General features: G+C 41.1%; 1 protein-coding gene across 5 annotated transcripts in view; it reads left to right on the top strand.

Moving 5' to 3' along the window:
* The first annotated feature begins 230 nt into the window (after positions 1–230).
* The window catches only part of LOC105989183 (solute carrier family 22 member 9-like), a 52,579-nt gene continuing 32,828 nt past the window's right edge, over positions 231–19,981 (top strand). The window contains exons 1-5 of one of the 5 annotated variants that reach the window (XM_013021040.1): positions 231–824; positions 1,977–2,080; positions 7,972–8,126; positions 8,228–8,396; positions 9,170–9,293. In XM_013021040.1, coding sequence (XP_012876494.1) covers positions 423–824; positions 1,977–2,080; positions 7,972–8,126; positions 8,228–8,396; positions 9,170–9,293 — 954 coding nt within the window. In that variant the 5' untranslated portion in view covers positions 231–422. The remainder of the gene's footprint in view (positions 825–1,976; positions 2,081–7,971; positions 8,127–8,227; positions 8,397–9,169; positions 9,294–19,981) is intronic. The other 4 variants (XM_013021036.1, XM_013021038.1, XM_013021037.1 and 1 more) reach the window with 4 other exon arrangements.

Here is a 19,981-nt window from a genome sequence, read left to right as displayed (position 1 = left end):
AGAAGAGTAAGTTAGATATGTACTTACTTCTTACTGATTTAGAAACTCCTTAAATAGAAATTCTCCTTTCCACTGAAGAAAATCCAATCCTCTGTAGCAGTGCTTTTCTGGCTCGTTTTCCTCAAACCTAGAGATCAACGTCCACTGTTGAATGTGAGATATAACCTGGTATAACATTTTACACAAAGTAGACTGGTAACACATTCTTAAAGAAGGCAAATCAGCAGAAAATTCTCTTGAATAGCTTTAAGAACAACAGCTATCTAGCTGGCGCCAAATCGCCAGGGCACACTCGTTCTATGCCCTGCTGTGGTGTATCTGATGGAAATGGCACTTTCTTTCTTTCTTTTCTTTTCTTTTTTTTTTGAGAGTATACAGATTTAATCATTTTGTCTCCTATTGAGAGTAATTATTTGTATTCAATGGCTTTTCAGGAAATCCTGGATCAAGTTGGTAGCCTGGGAAGATTCCAGTTCCTTCAGTTGGCTTTCCTTACAATCTTCAGCAGTATAACATTCTGTCATCTCACATTGGAGAACTTCACGGCAGCCGTGCCTGAGCACCGCTGCTGGGTGCGCATCCTCGACAATGGCACGCTCTCTGACAATGGCACTGGGCTCCTCAGCCAGGAGGACCTCCTGAGAATCTCCATCCCACTCGACTCCAACCTCAGGCCAGAAAAGTGCCGGCGCTTTGTCCATCCCCAATGGCAGCTCCTCCACCTGAACAGCACCTTCTGGAACCTGAGTGAGGCAGCAACAGAGCCCTGTGTGGACGGCTGGGTGTATGACCGCAGCTCCTTCGTCTCCACCATCGTGACCAAGGTAGGAAGCTTCATTTCTCATGTGCGAGCTCAGGATTTGGGTGTTTAAAAATAACACAAGTCCTTTCTACACTTTAAGGCAAATCTTCTTTCTTTCAGCCAATATTGATTACATTGTTAGTAACCATATTCAATGAGTCTGGTGAACTGGACAGTAGATAGACTCCTATTTTATGTTGTTTTTATTTTTTGGTAAGACAAAGGTGTAAGCAAACAATGCTTGTGTTTTGTTACAAGTGCTATGTCCAGTCAGTAAATATTCAACTTTGATTGAAAATTAGAAATGTCTTGGAGATTGGCCAAGTCTGAAATGTCCACGCTGTGTCGCTTGTGCATTTATATGACAGTCAGCTGTGATATTTGGGATTTAGTTAATGCCTCAAGGCCCTACAATGAAGGTAGTGTGTAGCTAAGTTTAAAGAGAACTTAGTATGGGTTTAAAAGCTTGTTAGCCACTTGCCAGTGCCTCTCAGGAGGCTCAAATCTGAGGATCACATTTGTGTGTGTGTGTGTGTGTCTGTGTGTGTGTGTGTGTGTGTGTGGCATGGGCCTGAACCCTAGGCCTGGGCCTGGGTGCTGTCCCTCAGTTCTTCAGCTCAAGGCTAGCACTCTACCACTTGACCACAGCGCCACTTCCAGCTTTTTCTGCTTATATAGTGATGAGGAATCAAACCCAGGGCCTCACGCATGCTAGGCAAGCACTCTACCACAGAGCCACCTTCCCAGCCCTAAGGATCACATTTTAATGCCAGCTTGGGCAAGAAAGTCTGTGAGACTCTTATCTCCAATAAACTACTCAAAAACAAAAAGGAAAGAAAAGAAAAACAGAAGTGAAGCTATGGCTTGAGTAAAAGAAGCTCAAGGATAGTGCCCAGGCCCTGAGTTCAAGCCCCAACACTGGCAACAACAACAACAAAAAGCTCATTAGTATAACCATAGTATAACCTACAGGTTTAAAGGCAGCTTCCCGGAGAAAGTTCTGTTTCAGTTAAGACCTGATGGTAGAAGATGGGTAATGTTGAAAAGGAGCACTGATAGATGTGGGAAGAGAGTACTCGGATGAAACATGAACCTTTAGGTCATGTTAGGAAGCTTTGCTCAGATTACTCTGAGAGATTATAAGCCCTGTTGTGCTGATTTCCTTCTCTTTCAGTGGGGCCTGGTGTGTGACTCTCAGTCTCTGAATTCAATAAGTAAATTCTTAACACTGACCGGGACGTTGATGGGAAACTTAATGTATGGCCATTTAACAGACAGGTGAGTGTCTATCCTCTCTACTAGTGAATACTGTGTTTTTATCAGCTTATGAAACAGCCATTTGTTATAAAGGTGTTATTCAAGGAAGTGAAGCTGTGGCTCAAGGTAGTGGAACGCTGCCTCTAGAGGTCAGGGATGGGCCCAGGCCCTGAGTTCAAGCCCCATGACCAACAAATAAATAAATAAACAAATAAGTTGTTACTCACAATAACACTGTCCCAGATGTACTGTTACCTTAAGGGATCCGTAAACACAAATGGGAATTTTCCGTGAATGTCCTAAATAATATTTTGCAAAATAGCATACTGTATACAGGACACAAATATGATATCTCCATAATAAGTGAGAATGTTTATAGAAAAGAATTAGAAAGAAGCCGGGTGCCAGTGGCTCATGCCTGTAATCCTAGCTACTCATGAGGCTGAGATCTGAGGATCACAGTTCAAAGCCAGCCTGGGCAGGAAAGGCCATGAGACTCTCATCTCCAATTAACTACCAGAAAACCAGAAATGGCACTGTGGCTCAAGTGGTAGAGCACTAGCCTTGAGCTGAAAAGCTTAGGGACAGCGCCCAGGCCCAGAGTTCAAGCCCCATGACCAACAATAACAACAAAAAAAAAAGAATTAGAAAGAAGTTGCTATAACAGGAGGTTTTAACTTTTTTTTTTTTTGGTCGTGGAGCCTGAACTCTGGGCCTGGGCGCTGTCCCTCAGCTCTTCAGCTCAAGACTAGCACTCTACCACTGGAGCCAAAGCGCCACTTCCGGCTTTTTTATGCTTATGTGGTGCTGAGGAATCGAACCCAGGGCCTCATGCATGCAAGGCAAGCACTCTACCACTGAGCCACCTTCCCAGCCCTAACATGAGGTTTTAAAAGATAGGGAAGTTCCCTACTGGAACATAGTAAAAGATGTATTGCTGGATACCAGTGCTAGTGATCCCAGCTACTTGGGAGGCTGAGATATAAGGGTCCTGGTTTGAAGCCAGGAAGGAAAGACCATGAGATTCTATCTCTAGCTAATCACCAAAAGGCCAGAAATGGGGCTATGGCTCAAGTGGTAGAGTGCTAGCCTTGAGCAAAAATAAAAATAAAAAGCTCAAAGATACCACCCAACCCCTGAGTTCAAGCCCCAGGACCAACACCAAAAATAAAAAATATTGCCACATCACAATCATCCTAAATATGCTAAAATGAAAAACAGCACTGTCTCCCTTGGGCAAAAGCACCATGCTGAGTTCCTCGTGGACACTTCCCTGGATTCTGGTAGTCTCTAGAGAATGGTCATTATTCTGTCTTAGTGGCTCAAACATGAAGGTACAAGGCAATATGGTATCATGGAGTACATAGCAATATGCCATTGCTGGTGTGTTGGGAACTTATGGCGTCCCCTTTATTTAAATTTGCTTTAACCAGGCCAGCTTTCTAAATAATCCAATGTCAACTGCAGTAAAAGAACGTAGATCCTGTGCCTAAAAGTATCTCCTTTGAAATGGACAGATAATAATTGCCACCACACAGTTATGTGTCTTCTGAAGCTGAAGAGAAGAACAAGATGTCTCTCTCCATCCTCCAACATAATGTCAACTGTTGAGCAACTAAAATCTATGAGATCTGAATGTGTCACAACTGTGTCTCTTGGATAGTGAGGATGGCAGGCATGCACCATTAGCAATGGGCAAGACCTCTCTTCCCCGCCCCCCACTCCCCCCACCCCCATCCTGGGGCTTGAACTCAGGGCTTGGGCGCTGTCCCTAAACCTCTTTGTTGTCAAGACAAGTGCTCTACCATATAAGCCACAGCTCTACTTCTGGATTTTTCTGAGTAGTTTATTGAAGAGTCTCATGGACTTTCCTGCCTGGGCTGGCTTTGAACCATGATCCTCATATCTCAGCCTTCTGAGTAGCTAGTATTATAGGCGTGAGCCACCGGTACCTGGCTAGGACATCTCTTCTTAATTGCCAGAGCCTGCCAGCAATGAAAGGGAATCCTGATTTAGGGGGCGAGGATGAGAAAAAAAAAGACACGAGCAAAGGATGGCGTCGGGAGGTCTGCAGCTCAAGACTGCAGCACCGTTTTTTGTTTTTTTATATGGGACGCAAGCTTGAGCCACCGGCACTCGGCCGAAGGTCACCCGCTCCAGATGCCCACGCCCAGCGGGCACAGCTCAGCTCTTCAAGGTTGGCTTCCCCACAAAGCACCGTTTATTTTTAACTTTCCCTAATTTATTCTGTTAGAAGTCAAGAAGTAGCATAAGGTTACTATAGTCCAGGAAAACAAGGAAAATTCCTGTTAAAAACAGACTGCAATAAAAACAAGACAAGGTCAACTGGTTGACAGTAAAACAAACTGCAGACATAGCAAAGCAATCCCGGGCATCTGGTGTCTGTCAAGTAAGCCAGTTCCTTGTAGGTGCCTTCAAGCGATCACAGGGGTCAAGATGACCTTTGAGCTTTACTGTTGGCTCCCAACATTTAATACTGTCACACTAACTATTAATTTATAAAGTCTAAAATTTAGAAGAACACATTCAGATCTAGCAAATACTTTTTCTCCTGGTTATGAGATCAGTGCTATGTAAATATCTTTAAATCTTATGAGTGGGCATTTTGTTCATTAATGTGTTCTAACTGTTGTGACATGTTCTCGGCTTGTTTTATTGATTATTGAGAAAATGATGTTAAAAATCTCCTGCTATGTAGAACTGTTTTTCCTTTAGTTCTCTGTTTTTGTGTACTTTGAATCATTTTGTTGATATGAATGAAAATTTGACTGTAGCATATAAGCTCTTCCATTTAATCACAGTTAAATCTTGTATTAGTTATTTTCTAGCAGTGACGTTTTGAGATGGAGTCTCACTGTACAGCCCACACTTGCCTTGAGCTCATGATTGTCCTACTTCGGGTCCTTGGGTGCTGAGACTAAAAGCATGTGCCACCAAAAAGAGCAATGTATTTATTATAGTATGGTCTCTCCAATCACCCTAGTCTTATAATTAATTTGTACAGTATGCTTGTTTTGCATTGTGTTTCAATTAGCCAGTAAAATTAGCCAGCTTCAAAAAGCCATGTTCCAACTCAGATATTTATTTCAAATTCTCACTGTAGTTTTAGTCTTTACATGTTATGTATATATACATAAATACATGTTTGTATTTACTTTATCACTTCATTTTTATTGTTTTACTATTGCAGCCTCTCCTGTGTGTTTCCTATTTTAATTCTACAGGCATTTATCCTAACATGTTCAAGTGGAATAAAGGCTTATTACCCCTAGAGCAAGGGTTTGGGGGTGAATATATGTAATATATTAGAAGTCCAAAAAGGTTTTGGATTATTGGGATGTTGAAAAGTTGCCTGATGGTCTATAAATCTAGTTACTCAAGATCTGGAGGATTGTAATTGATCTGGAGGCTGACACTTCATCTCCAAAATGGCCAGCACAAGCTGGTCTGGGAAGTATGGCTCAAGAGGTAGAGCACCAACCCAGTAAGCACAAGGGCCCAAGTTCAAGCAGCAGTACCGCCAAAAAAGATAGTTGCTATATATGTGTGTGGATGTATGAAGTTACACATATGACTAGGTAAGACACGTTCAAAAATCACTAAGAAGCTGGGAAGGTGGCTCAGTGGTAGAGCGCTTGCCTTGCATGCATGAGGCCCTGGGTTCGATTCCTCAGCACCACATAAGAAAAAAGAAAAAAGCCAGAAGTGGTACTGTGGCTCAAGTGGTAGAGCGCTAGCCTTGAGCTGAAGAGCTGAGGGACAGCGCCCAGGCCCAGAGTTCAGGCCCCACGACCGGACCCAAAAAAAAAAATCACTAAGACAAAAAAACACTGAGATCTTGAGCTTACACATTGGGGTATCTCTAGCCTCAAAATTTGTTTAAGTCTGCCAGCTACCAGTGGCTCATGCCTGTCATCCTAGCTACTCAGGAGGCTGAGATCTGAGGGTCACAGTTCGATGCCAGCCCAGGCAGGAAAGTCCATGAAACTATTATCTCCAATTAACCACCAGAAAAACCAGAAGTGGAGCTGTGCCTCAAAGCGTTTGAGAGATAGCCTTAAGCAAAAGAGCTCAGGGACAGTACCCAAGCCCTGAGGTCAAGCCCCGTGACTGACAGGAAAAATAAAAAATAGACAGTGGCAGATGCACAAGAGAAAGCTCTTGACCCATGATTCTTTGAATGCCTGAAGTTCCTTTTTTAAAAAAAATTAATCACTTTTTGAAGACTAAATAACTTTTTTATTGTTCGTGGGGCTTGAACTCAGGGCCTGGGCACTGTCCCTGAGTTTTTTTCACTCTAGCACTCTACCACTTCGAGCCACAGTGCCACTTCAGGTTTTCTGGTAATTAATTGGAGATAAGAGTCTTACAGGGGATTTTCTGCCGAGGCTGGCTCTGCAGGATTATAGGTGTGAGCCACCAGTGCCCAGCACCACTATGTGTTTAGGATATATATTGGTTTCTATATTTGTACTTGGGAATCAAATTTAGAGCTGCTGTCTGGTGCTTATCACTGGACTCCTTTACAATGTGGCTGAGCCTCCTTTTATAATTGACCAATCAGATTACTACCAATTGCTGCCACAAGAAACAAAAAGGTATAGAATCTGGTACAGAAGTCTTGCAGAAATGGGAACTCCATTTTTCTGTTTTTTATTTTATTTTTTTTTAGGTCTTTTCCTTTTGTATTCTTTCATCCCCCATCTTCTTTGGCTCTTTCCACTGAGAACTTTCTATGAGTTCTATTTAAACTGGGGCTTTCTTACATCCTGTACTTGGAAGTAGCATGCTGGCCAAGACCACCAACACATCTAAATTCAGCAGCAAATAGTTCTTACATTACATATCAGCAAATTCCACATGTTGTTTCACCAGTGTTCCCATTGCTATAATCAAGAAATGTGCAGCCTCGCCGGGCGCTGGTGGCTCACGCCTGTCATCCTAGCTACTCAGGAGGCTGAGATCTGAGGATCGCAGTTCAAAGCCAGCCCAGGCAGGAAAGTCCGTGAAACTCTTATCTCCAATAAACCACCAGAAAATCAGAAGTGGCACTGTAGCTCAAGTGGTAGAGTGCTAGCCTTGAGCTGAAGAGCTGAGGGACAGCGCCCAGGCCCAGAGTTCAAGCCCCACGACAAAAAAAGAAAAGAAATGTACAGCCTCAACATTTGATTTTGATAATTTTGTTTTTGCTCCATTGTGGGGCTTGAACTCAGGGCCTGGGTGCTATCACTGAGCTCTCTTGTGCAAGGCTAGTGTTCTACCACTTTGAGCCACATTCCATTTCTGGTTTTTTAGTGGTTTATTGATTTTTTTTTTTGGGTCCAGTCGTGGGGCCTCAACTCTGGGCCTGGGCGCTGTCCCTCAGCTCTTCAGCTCAAGACTAGCGCTCTACCACTTGAGCCACTTCCGGCTTTTTTCTTTTTGCTTATGTGGTGCCTCGAGCATGAAAGGCAAGCGCTCTACCGCTGAGCCACCTTCCCAGCCCTTTAGTGGTTTATTGGATATAAGAGTTTCACAAGGACTTTTGAGCCCTGGCTGACTTCAAACCATGATCCTCAGATCTCAGCCTCCTGAGTAACTAGGATTACACATGTGAGCCACTGGCACCTGACTTGATACTTTATATATTGTGTAGACTCTCTGTTAGGCTAAATCTATGTATTTAAATACTTGTATTAAAGGTACTAAACGTTCCAGAATTATAACTCATCTTTCATGGTTTGAAATGGTTACCTGTAGTATACACAGGTCAGGTTTACAAACAAGAAACATGGCTTTTGAAATATCTGCTGTTGATTTCTGATTATTTATAGTTTTAAAATAATTCTCTTTTGTTTCTTTGTGCAACAGCTGTTCCAGTTCCCACCATCTAAGCTTTGCCTTTTCCTCAGGTTTGGAAGGAGGCTAATTATCATCAGCTGTTTGCTGAAGCTGGCCATTGCTGACACATGCGCAGCCTTTGCTCCCACCTTCCTCCTTTACTGTGTCCTGCGCTTCCTGGCTGGTATGTCCACCACGGGTGTCCTGACGAACAGCTCCATGCTCCGTAAGTACGTCTTCCCACCATGTGCATTTTCCCCGCCTTGAATGTGAACTTAATGCTCTACCTTGGTTTGAGATGAATATTCAGTTTGTGTTGTCTTTCAGTTGTAGAATGGACAAGACCCAAATTCCAAGCCATGATGGTGACCCTTTCATTCTGTTCTGCTGGTTTAGCACAAATATTATTGGGAGGCCTGGCTTATTTTGTCCAAAATTGGCACATCCTTCAGCTGGTGCTGTCTATACCCATCTTTTTCTTACTTCTATTCACAAGGTATGAGCTTTCTTCCTCTTTCTTAAGGGATCTTGGGATGAGAGATGTCTGATAACATATCTTCTCCTGTGTACCTGGGTGTAACTTGCTCCTGCCTATAATCCTAGCACCTCAGGAGGCTGAGACCTGAAGATTGCAATTTAAAGCCAGCTCTAAGAGGAAAGTCTGTGAGATTCTCATCTCCAGTTAACCACCGAAAGGCCTGAAGTAGAACTATGGCTCAGTGGTAGAGTGTTAGCCTTGAGAAAAAAAACTCTCGGACAGTGTCCAAGTCCTCAGTTCAGCCCCAGAACCAGCATTATAAATAACCAAATAAGACTTAAGGCTTATAAACCATGATGTTGGTTTGGGACAGAAGGCCTATTGAGTTAGGAATGACCCTCAGAAGTGATTACAGACTAAATTAGTATAGGGAGAAGAGTCCAAACAGCAAGTACTCCTTAGTTTAAACTAATGTAACACATCTATGAACTTTGTATTTCTCTGCCCTCATTGAAACTGAGGCATATTTAACTTGACTGTGTGGCCAAAAGCTGCTAGGCTCAGGAGTGGTTTCAAACCCATATGAGACACTTAGGGGAAAAAATAAGTTGAGGATCTTTAAGAAAAAAAGATCAAATTATGAATAAATATTTCTCACGTCCTTACAACTGATTAAATTTTTAAGTAATAACATAAAGGCATAACATAACATAAAGGAATCTGAGGGTTAAAGGGGGACTGGAAGTGAGCGTGTGAGAGTTGACTGCATTTCCATCATCCTCTTTGATCAGGTGCCTGGCCGAGTCTGCTCGGTGGCTGATTATCAACAACAAACCCCAGGAAGCCTTAAAGGAGCTGTGGAGAGCTGCGCGCATAAATGGAATGAAGAATTATAGAGACACGCTAACTGTGGAGGTGAGCAGGATGGATAGCAGCTGGTTATGAGGCAGAGGGAAGACTTAACTTGACATATATATGTAAATACATATGTATATACATACATACGTATATATGTCTGTATTGGTATCCAAAAGTGCAATATGCTAAAAGATTTGGATGCCTATCATTATCCATTGCCTTACTTTCCTCCTTGAATCTATTTCATAAAAGTTCCTCCATAGAATTTTATTCCTTATGTTTAACTCATTTTTCAAATGTTTTGACTTTACGCACATTTGTAGTGTGAGGGGGTTTTATTGTAGTATTTCCATGTATGCACAGAGTGTACTCTGAGCAACTTTGCCCCCTCCACCATAATTCACTTTGTTGTGTGCGCAGGTTCTAGGGCTTGAACTCAAGGCCTGGGCACTATGCCTGACTTTTTTTTCTCAAAGCTAGTGCTCTACCACTTGAGCGACAGATCCACTTCCAGCATTGTTTGGAGTGGTTAATTGGATATAAGAATCTCATGGACTTTCCTTCCCAGGCTTTCTTCAAAATAGCAATTGTCAGCTCTCAGCCTCTTAAGTAACTAAGAGTATAAACATGAGCCACTGGCACTGGCTTATAATTCTCCTTTTAGTTGGAAAATGCATTGTATGTGTCTCATAATTCTCTTTTTAATTGAAAAATACATTGTATGTTTTTGTCAACATAATGTGTTTTGGAATATATATTTTTCTGTTTGCATATATATAATTTTACCTTTCAATATATGCATATATGCAATTACATGTAAGTGCATAATAGAATGGTTTCAGCTAGATAATTAACAAATGCATTATTCACATATCCTTTTTGTGGTGAGAGTATATAGATCCATTCTCTATATTTCTAACAAATACAGTGTATCACTATACAATAGATCTCTCGAAATTTATTTCTCCTATCTTACTGTCATCATTTGTACTTTGACTGAAATCAGCCTATCTCATATCATTTCTTTAAAACTCACCATCATCTAGTAAGCAGCACCATACTCTCTAATCCTTTTGTCTGTGTTATGTTGGTATTGAGGCTTAAACTCAGGGTCTCTTTCTTGCTCAGCTTTTTCACTCATGACTGAAGTTCTACCATTAGAACCATACAACTTTCTTATTGCTGGCTAGAGATAAGAGTATCTTAAGTTGGTATGGCCAGTTGGCATTGAACCTCAATTCTCAAATCTCAACCTCTTTAGTAGCTAAGATTATAGTCATGAGCGCTGGAGCCTGGCAATAGTCTCTACTTGTAACAGATCAGTCTTTTAGGGTACCACAGATGAATGAGTTTATGGGTATTTATCTTTCTGTACTAGGTTCATTTTACCTAGGTTAATCCATCTTGTTAAAAGTGACAGAATTTCATCCTTTCATATAGATAAATACTATCATATTGTGGGTATGTATTTAATACACATAACCTGCCAAACACCATAGCTTAGAAACACATTAGAATATCAGTTGTTTGTGCTCAATAGTACAAGGCTGTCTGGGATGTTCAGTGCCATATCCAAGAATACTGATAGAATATCACACAGGATTTCAGATACAAGATAGAGGACTAGAGAGAAGGTAATACCAGAGCTCTGTTTGCTCAGCAAGAAATATAAAATGCTAACCTAGAAATAATGCTGAAGAGTGGATGCCAGGGAAAAGCAAGCAGTCAGAGTCTAGTGCTATTCAGAAAACATCAAAACTTATAACTCAGGAAGATAAGTACACATAACCAGGTCCCATCACAGCCTACAGCTCTGTGTAGACTGCAGCTCTGTGCAGCCATCTACACAGTAAAGAACCCCACTCAGAACAAAACCACATTCAGTGCTGTTTACCTGACTTATGTAAATGTGTCCCCTTTGTACATAACCTTTATAATAACAATAACCTCCACTTTGGGAACTGCTGCAATGAGCAGCTCACAGATTAGTGCAGATCTCTGCTTGGAGCAGCCCATTGCTCAAGCAATCTCCATTCAACACAGATCTCCATTTGGAGCAGCCAGCCTGGCAAGACTGCAGCTGCACTACAACAGAGAAAACTATTACACTGGCAAAACCCAGGAAGAAGACCACACAAACACCATTAATAAATCACAGCAAAAGATTATGAAATTCATGAACAATTAAGACAACATGCCATTCTCAAAACCCAACAACTCAGGGGCTGGGAAGTTGGCTCAGTGGTAGAGTGCTTGCTTCACATGCATGAGGCCCTGGGTTCAATTCCTCAGCACCACATAAGCATAAAAAAGCCGGAAGTGGGACTGTGGCTCAAGTGGAAGGGTGCTTGCTAGCCTTGAGCTGAAGAGCTGAGGGACAGCGCCCAGGCCCAGAGTTCAGCCCCCACGACCAACAAAAAAAAACAACTCAAGGAAGGACTCTAGTGAGAGCAACGAAAAAGGGAGGGAGAACAAAGGAACCATTAGAGCAATAATGAGAGAATTGGCAGATGAAATAAAAGAATAGATCCAAAAACAAATATAAGAATACAGAGAGGAAATGATGAAGAAAAGGAAAGCATATAATATGAAGGAAATGAAAGGTGAAATTAGCACTCTGTCGATGTCAGAGCTAGGAAATAGGAAAGGCTCTATATCCCTATTGCAAAGCACAGTTAAAAGCATAGCCAATAGAATAAGTGAAGTAGAAAACAGGAGTATCAAGAGTTGAGGATAAAGCAGAGGAATTAGAACAAAAAAATCAAAGACACGGAAAAAAACATTCAAAACATACCAAAGACATCCAAGAATTGGCAAATCTGAACAAAAGAATGAATCTATGCATAATTGGGATAAATGAAGGAGAAGAAATAAAAACTAAAGGCACTGAGAACCTATTTAAGAAAATAATAACAGAAAACTTCCTCAGTCTCAAGAAAGAGAATCTCACCCACCTGACAGAGGCACATAGAACTCCTAGCAGACAAGGTCTGAAAAGTAATACTTTTAGACACATTGTTGTGATAACTTTGACTTAAAAAACAAAGAATTAGGGGATAGGAGGGAAAAATCTGGGGGAGAGTGAGAGAAGGGGGTGACAGTGTCCAAAAGGAAATGTACTCTTTACCTGACTTATGTAACTGTAACCCCTTGTACATCACCTTTATAATAACAATAAAAATTGAATAGAAAAGCAAGGAATTAATTTTAAATGCAGAAAAATCAAAGAGGGAACTTTATTACAACAGAAAGATTAGAATTCCTGTAGATTTCTCCATACCAACTGAATTCAAGAAGAGCCTGAAGTGGTATAATTCAAGCTCTGAATGACAATTGCCAACTCAAACCAGTATACCCAGTGAAACTAATATTCCCAATCAATGACAAGCTAAAGCCTTTCACAACAAATAAAAAATAAAGGAATTCATGAACACTAAACCAGCATTACAACGGATAATAAAGCAGAGCATACATACATTTGAAGGAAACAATCAAAAGTCAAGGAAACACAGCATTTAATACTAATCAATTCGTTTAGTAAACACAAGAGGAAAGAAACAAGCTATAGGAAAAAAAGTGGCAGGAAACACAACACATTTCTCTATTGTAACATTAAACATGAGCAAGTTCAACTCCCCAACCAAAAGATGTAGAATAGCAGATTGGATCAAAACACAAAATCCAACAACTTGTTGTCTCTAAGAAACTCCTCTTATAGTCACAGATAAACACAAATTCCAAGTAAAGGAATGGAAAAAGATCTTTCATGTAAATGCATCCTGCAAGAAGGCTGGATGCCATACTGTTATCTGATAAAATATACTTCTCATTAAAATCAGTATAAAGAGACAAGGAAGGTCATTACATAGTAATAAAGGGAATGATCCACAAAGAGGAAATCACAGTGTTTAATATTTATGCACTAAACAGTGGAGCAACTAAATACATTAAACAAATACTCTTAGACTTACAGAACATGATCAACCCAACACAAAAATAGTGGGAGACACTGAACACCAATGGCTCACTCCTAACTACTCAGGAAGCTGAGATCTGAGGATCACAGTTCAAAGCCACCCCAAGCAGGAAAGTCCGTAAGACTCAACACCAGAAAACCAGAAGTGGCATTGTGGCTCAAGTGATAGAGAGCTAGCCTTGAGCTGAAGAGCTGAGGGACAGTGCCCAGGCCCAGAGTTAAAGCCCCACGACCAACAAAAACAAAAAAATATGGGAGACTTTAACACTCTACTATCACCAAAAGACATATCAACCAAAGAAAAGAAGCTTCTGAATTAAATGACCCCAAAAGGACTTAACAGACATCTACAAAGTATTTCACCCAACAGCCACACAATTCATTCTTCTCAGCAGCCCATGGAACATTCTCCAAAATTGACCATATCCTAGGACACACAACAAGTCTGAGCAAATACAAATGGATCACGATAACTTCTTGTATCCTATCTAACCACAATGACCCAAACTAGTTCTCAACAACAAAACATACTGCAGAAAACACTCAACACATGGAGACTGAATAACGCATTGCTGAACAACATATGGGTCACCAAAGAAATAAAGGAGGAAATCAGAAATTCCTTACAATTCAATGAAAATAAAAACACATCATACTGGAACCTCTAAGATACTGCAAAAGCAGTGTTGAGAGGAAAGTTGTGCTTTTTTTTTTGGGGGGGGGGTGAAGGGTCCGGTCATGGGGCCTGAACTCTGGGCCTGGGCGCTGTCCCTCAGCTCTTCAGCTCAAGGCTAGCACTCTACCACTTGAGACACAGCGCCACTTCTGGCCTTTTTCTTTTTGCTTATGTGGTGCTGAGGAATCGAACCCAGGGCCTCAGGCATGCAAGGCAAGCGTTGTACCACTGAGCCACCTTCCAAGCCTGGAGAGGAAAGTTTATACCTCTAAGTGTGCACATAAAGAAAACAGAAACTGCAAAAGAAAATAACTTAATGATGCAACTAAAGCCACGAGGAAAAAACAAAAACAGGAACAAACCAAACCCAAACTACTAGACAGAGAAAGGTAGCAAAGATTAGGACAGAAATTAATGAAATAGAGACTTTAAAAAAAAAAACTATACAATCCGGGTGCTGGTGGCTCACGCCTGTAATCCTAGCTACTCAGGAGGCTGAGATCTGAGGATAGCAGTTCAAAGCCAGCCCGGGCAGGAGAGACCGTGAGACTCCTATCTCCAATAAACCACCAGAAAACCGGAAGTGACGCTGTAGCTCAAGTGGTAGAGCGCTCGCCTTGAGTTGAAGAGCTGAGGGACAGCGCCCTGGCCCAGAGTTCAAGCCCCACGACCGACAAAAAAAAAAAAAAAACTATACATAAAATGAATGAAACAAAAAGCAGGAAAAAAAAATCAACAAAATTGACAGACCAATAGCTAAGTTGATGAAGAGACTCAGATCAACAAAATTAGAGATGCCAAAGGAAAACTACAATAAACATCCAAGAAATCCAAAAGATTAGGAAGGACTACTTTCAAAACCTAAACTCAAATAAGATAAAAATCTAGTAGAAATGGATAAATTCCAAGAGACATACAAACTGCCTAAGCAGAAATGAAAAGATATAAACCACTTAAACAGGCCTATACCATTCAATAAAATTAAGGAAGGAATCAGGTCCCAATGGATTCACAGCTAAATTCTATAAGAGTTTTAAAGTTGAACTAACACTGGTACTCCTCAAACTTTTCCATGAAATAGAAGCAGAAGGATCACTTCCAAACTCATTTAATGAAGTCAACATCACAATAATCCCAAAACCAGGAAGGGATCCAACGAAAAAAGAACTATAGACCAGTCTCTCTGATGAACACAGACATAAAGCTTTTCAATAAAGTGCCAGCCAACAGAATTCAGCAAGTAATAAAAAAATTCATACATTATGATCAAATGGGTTTTATCAAAGATGCAAGGTTTGTTTAACATATTAACTCAATAAATGTAATAAATCACATTAACAGAGCCAAAGACAAGAACCATAGGATCATCTCATTAGATATAGAAAAAGCCTTCGACAAAATCCAACATCTAATCATGTTAAAAAGCTCTGGAGAAGCAATGAATAAAAGGAACAATACCTCAAAATAATAAAGGCTATATATGACAGACCAACAGCCAACATCATACTGAATGAGGAAAAATTAAACCCATTTCCTCTAAGATCAGGAACAAACCAAGGCTGTCTACTCTCTCCACTCCTCTAATATAGTTCTTGAATTCCTAGCCTGAGCAGTAAGATAAGGAAAAGATATAAAAGGGATTCACATAGGAAAAGAAGGCAAACTATCCCTATTTGCAGATAATATGATCCTATATCTAAAGGACCCAGAAGACTCCATCCTCAACTTCCTAGAGCTTATAGATGACTTTGGCAAAGTAGCAGGATACAAAATTAACTGGCAAGGGCTGGGAAGTTGGCTCAGTGGTAGAGCGCTTGCCTTGCATGCCTGAGGCCCTGGGTTCGATTCCTCAGCACCACATAAGCAAAAAGAAAAAAGCCGGAAGTGGCGCTGTGGCTCAAGTGGTAAGGTGCTAGCCTTGAGCTGAAGAGCTGAGGGATAGCGCTCAGGCCCAGAGTTCAGGCCCCACAACCGGACCCAAAAAAAAAATTAACCGGCAAAAGTCAAAAGCCTTTCTGTATACCAACAATGTACAAACAGAAAGGGGAATCTGTGAAACAACTCCACTTGCAATAGCCTCAAAAAATTTATCTGGGAATAAACCTAATCAAGCAAAAGACTGTTATAGTGAAAACTATAAAAATGCGAAGAAAGAAATCAACGACAACATCATGTTCATGGATAGATAGAACTAATATTGTGAAAATGCCATACTGCAAAAAAAAAAAAAAATCTACAAATTTAACTCAATCCCCATCAAAATCCCAATGATGTTCTTTACCGAGATAGGGGAAAAAAATCCGAAAATTCATATGAAACAACAAAAGACCTTGACTAGCCAAAGCAATTCTAGGCAAAATAATAATAATAATAATGCTGATAGTGTCACAATGCCAGACCTCAAGCTCTACTACAGAGCTATAATAATAAAATTTTTTAAAAATGATATTGGCACAAAAATAGACCTGAAGATCAATGGAACAATCTAGAAAACCCAATAATAAAACCATATACTTGCAGTTATCTGATATTTGATAAGGAGCCAAAGATATACAATAAAAAAGGTAGCCCCTTCGATAATTGGTGTTAGGAAAACTGGGCATCCATATGCAGAAAACTAAAAGTGGATCCCTACTTGCCACTATGCACTAATATCAACTCAAAGTGGATCAAAGACCTCAGACCTGCAACTCTGAAATTACTGCAGCAGGGAGTACAATAAGCCATAGGCAGAAACTTAATAAGAGTCCCAGGGGCACAGCCAATAGGAGAGAGACTTGACAAATAGAATTACATCAAAATAAAAAGTTCTGCACAGCAAAGGACATAGTTACTAAGCTAGAAAGACAGCCAACAGACTGGGAGATCTTTGCCAGCAATATATCAGACAACAGCCTAATATCCAAAATATACAAAGAGCTCAAGAAACTAACCCTCCTAAAGCTAATAAACCAATCACTAAGTGGGCAAAGGAACTAAGGAGAGACTTCTCTGAAGAAGAGGTAAGAATGGCAAAGAAACACTTGAGGGCCGGGCACCTGTGGCTCACGCCTGTAATCCTAGCTACTCAGGAGGCTGAGATCTGAGGATCGGGTTGAAAGCCAGCCTGGGCAGGAAAGTCCATGAAACTCTTATCTCCAATAAACACTCAGAAAACCAGAAGTGGGGCCGTAGCTGTAGAGCACTTGCCTTGAGCTGAAGAGCTGAGGGACAGGCCCAGAGTTCAAGCCCTACGATCAACAAAAATAAAAAAATTAATTAATTAAAAAAAGAAACACTTGAGGTAATACTCATCATCCCTGGCCATAAAGGAATATAAAGGAAATATAAATCAAAACAACTGAGATTCCATCGCACCCCAGTTAGATTGTCCAACATCATTAAGGCAAACAACAATAAACATTGGTGGGGATGGGGGAAAAAGGAACTCGAGTACCACCACTCTGGGCAGCAGTCTGGAGGTGCCTCAGAAAACTAAAGAGGGCTGGGAAGGTGGCTCAGTGGTAGAGCGCTTGCCTTGCATGCCTGAGGCCCTGGGTTCCATTCCTCAGCACCACATAAGCAAAAAAGAAAAAAGCCCGAAGTGGCGCTGTGGTTCAAGTGGTAGAGTGCTAGCCTTGAGCTGAAGAGCTGAGGGACAGCGCCCAGGCCCAGAGTTCAGGCCCCATGACCGGACCCCCCCCACAAAAAAAACTAAAGGTAGATCTTATCTATGACCCAGCCATACCACTCTTTAGCATCTACCCTGAACATCACAAACCAGGATACTATCAAGACACTTGCACATCCATGTTCACTGCTGCACTATTCACAAAAGCCAAGTTATGGAAACAGCCCAGATACCCTACAATAGTTGAGTGGATCAAAAAATGTAGTACCTATATACAATGGAACTTTAATACAGCCATTAGAAAGAATAATATGTCATTTGCAAGGAAATGGATGGACCTAGAACAAATCCTGTTAAGTGAGGTAGGCCAAGCTCAGAGACCAACAGTGCATGCTTTCTCTCATGTGTGAAAGCTAGACCTAAAATATGCCAGGACATAATAAAAGATACAGGACTCTAGGCATTCATGTACAGTGAGACTGAAGGAGAATATTCTTAGGGGAGGAACCCAAAGCACAGTGTCTATGTGCCTCTGATCTAAATGAACTGCAGGAAGTAGAAACAAGAAGGTTTTTTCTTTGTTGCTTTTTTGTTTTCTTTTTGTATTGCATGTTCATTTATCTGTCTTTGGGAGGGTAAGAGGGGCACAGAAATAAAGGGATAAAGGGCGAACAAATGCAGCAGTGGTGCTCACTAGACATTATGTGGGAAATGAACTATGTAACTTGTGGATGGGGATGGGAGAGAAAAACTGGGAGAGTGAGGGAAGGGGTGACATCGTCCAAAAAGAAATGTACTATTTACCTGACTTATGTAACTTTAAGTGCTCTGTATATCACCTTTATCATAATTTTTAAAAAGAAAGAACTATATTGCATCATTTGCAAAGAAATGGATGGACCTGGAAAAAACGGTATATTTATTGAAGTAACTCAGAGCCAGAGAGGAAAAGGATCTGTGTTCTCTCTCATAATTGGAAGCTGTAACTAATTTATAAATGTACAAGTACACAAAGTTGTATGTAAATACACCCAAGTGAATTAACTGAAGTAGGGTATTTTCAGGGGAGAATTGGAACAGTGTAATTCCTTAGAAAACTAACTCACTGTCCAGTAAAACGAATACCAGGAAACTGGCACTTGAAAGATGCAGGAGGGTCAAGGGGAGGGAGGGAGAGGAATGAAGGGGGGAATGCAGTTATCATATTCAATGTATATCCTATGCAACTAAGAAAATTGAGGGCTAGGGGAAGCTTGGGAGGGATGGACAAAAACAATGAAAGGGGTGACAGTCATCAAGATGCATTCTGCTTATAAACAGATTTGTGGAACTACTTAAACTACTTAAAGACTATATGTGTGTGTGTGTGTGTGTGTGTGTGTGTGTGTGTGTGTGTGTGTGTGTGTCTGAAAAGAGCTGGGTACCAGTGGCTTAGACCTGTGAATCCCAGGTACTCAGGAGGCTGAGATCTGAGGATCCAGCCCAGTCAGAAAAGTCAGTGAGACTCTTCAATAAACTACAAAAAAAAAAAAAAAGCTGGAAGTAGAGCTGTGGCTCAAAGTGTAGAGTGCTAGCCTGGGGCAAAAGCAGCTCAGGGACAGTGCGCAGGCCCGATTTCAAGCCTGCAGAAATGCAGAAGCCAGCTCTATAATGACTGTCTAACAAAGTAGTAGGACCAGTCTTCTCTGAAGAGTTGTGGACTGCAAACTAAGAAAGCATTCTTTTTTGGTGTGGGGGAGGGGGAGGGGGAATGGTTCTAGCATTAGGACTGGTCTTTCATGCTTCTTCTGTATGCTCCTTTCTTCATTTACCACTCTACCACTTTAGCTACAGCTGCATCCTGATTAGTTTCTTGTTTTCTTTTTCTTTCTTTCTTTCTTTCTTTCTTTTCTTTTTTTGTCAGTTGTGGGGCCTGGGCACTGCCCCTCAGCTCTTCAGCTCAAGGCTAGCACTCTACCACTTGAACCACAGCGCCACTTCCAGCTTTTTTTGCTTATGTTGTGTTGAGGAATCAAACCCAGGGCTTCGTGCATGCAAGGCCAGCACTCTACCACTGAGCCACCTTCCCAGGCTAGTTTCCTGTTTTCAAGATTCATTCTTGTGGATTTTTCTTCTCAGGCTGAGAAAACATGTTCCTGAGAAATCTAAGATGTCTAAGTAGCTTGTATTGTAATGCCAGACTAGAAAGGTCATGCCTCACAGTCTAAAAGCTTATCTCGAGTGACATTTTTTCCCTAAATTCCTTCATCATGAAATTCTTTTAATGTTTTTTATACCATTGCTTCATTTGCAGAGGTGGAATGATACCAAAGCTAATAATTTATAATAAGTATTTACTAGTAAGAGCCCTGAGCTCTACCAGTAGTTTGATATGCACATTTGTGATAGCCTGAATGGCCAACGAAATATTGGTGAGAAATACCTTCTTTTGGGGCTGGGAAGGTGACTCAGTGGTAGAGTGCTAGCCTTGCATGCATGAGGCC

The sequence above is a fragment of the Dipodomys ordii genome, unplaced genomic scaffold, assembly GCF_000151885.1.
Source record: "Dipodomys ordii isolate 6190 unplaced genomic scaffold, Dord_2.0 Scaffold54, whole genome shotgun sequence".
In the NCBI taxonomy this organism is placed as follows: domain Eukaryota; kingdom Metazoa; phylum Chordata; class Mammalia; order Rodentia; family Heteromyidae; genus Dipodomys; species Dipodomys ordii.
Note: the sequence above shows the minus strand (reverse complement) of the source record. Positions and strands in the feature narration are given on the sequence as shown.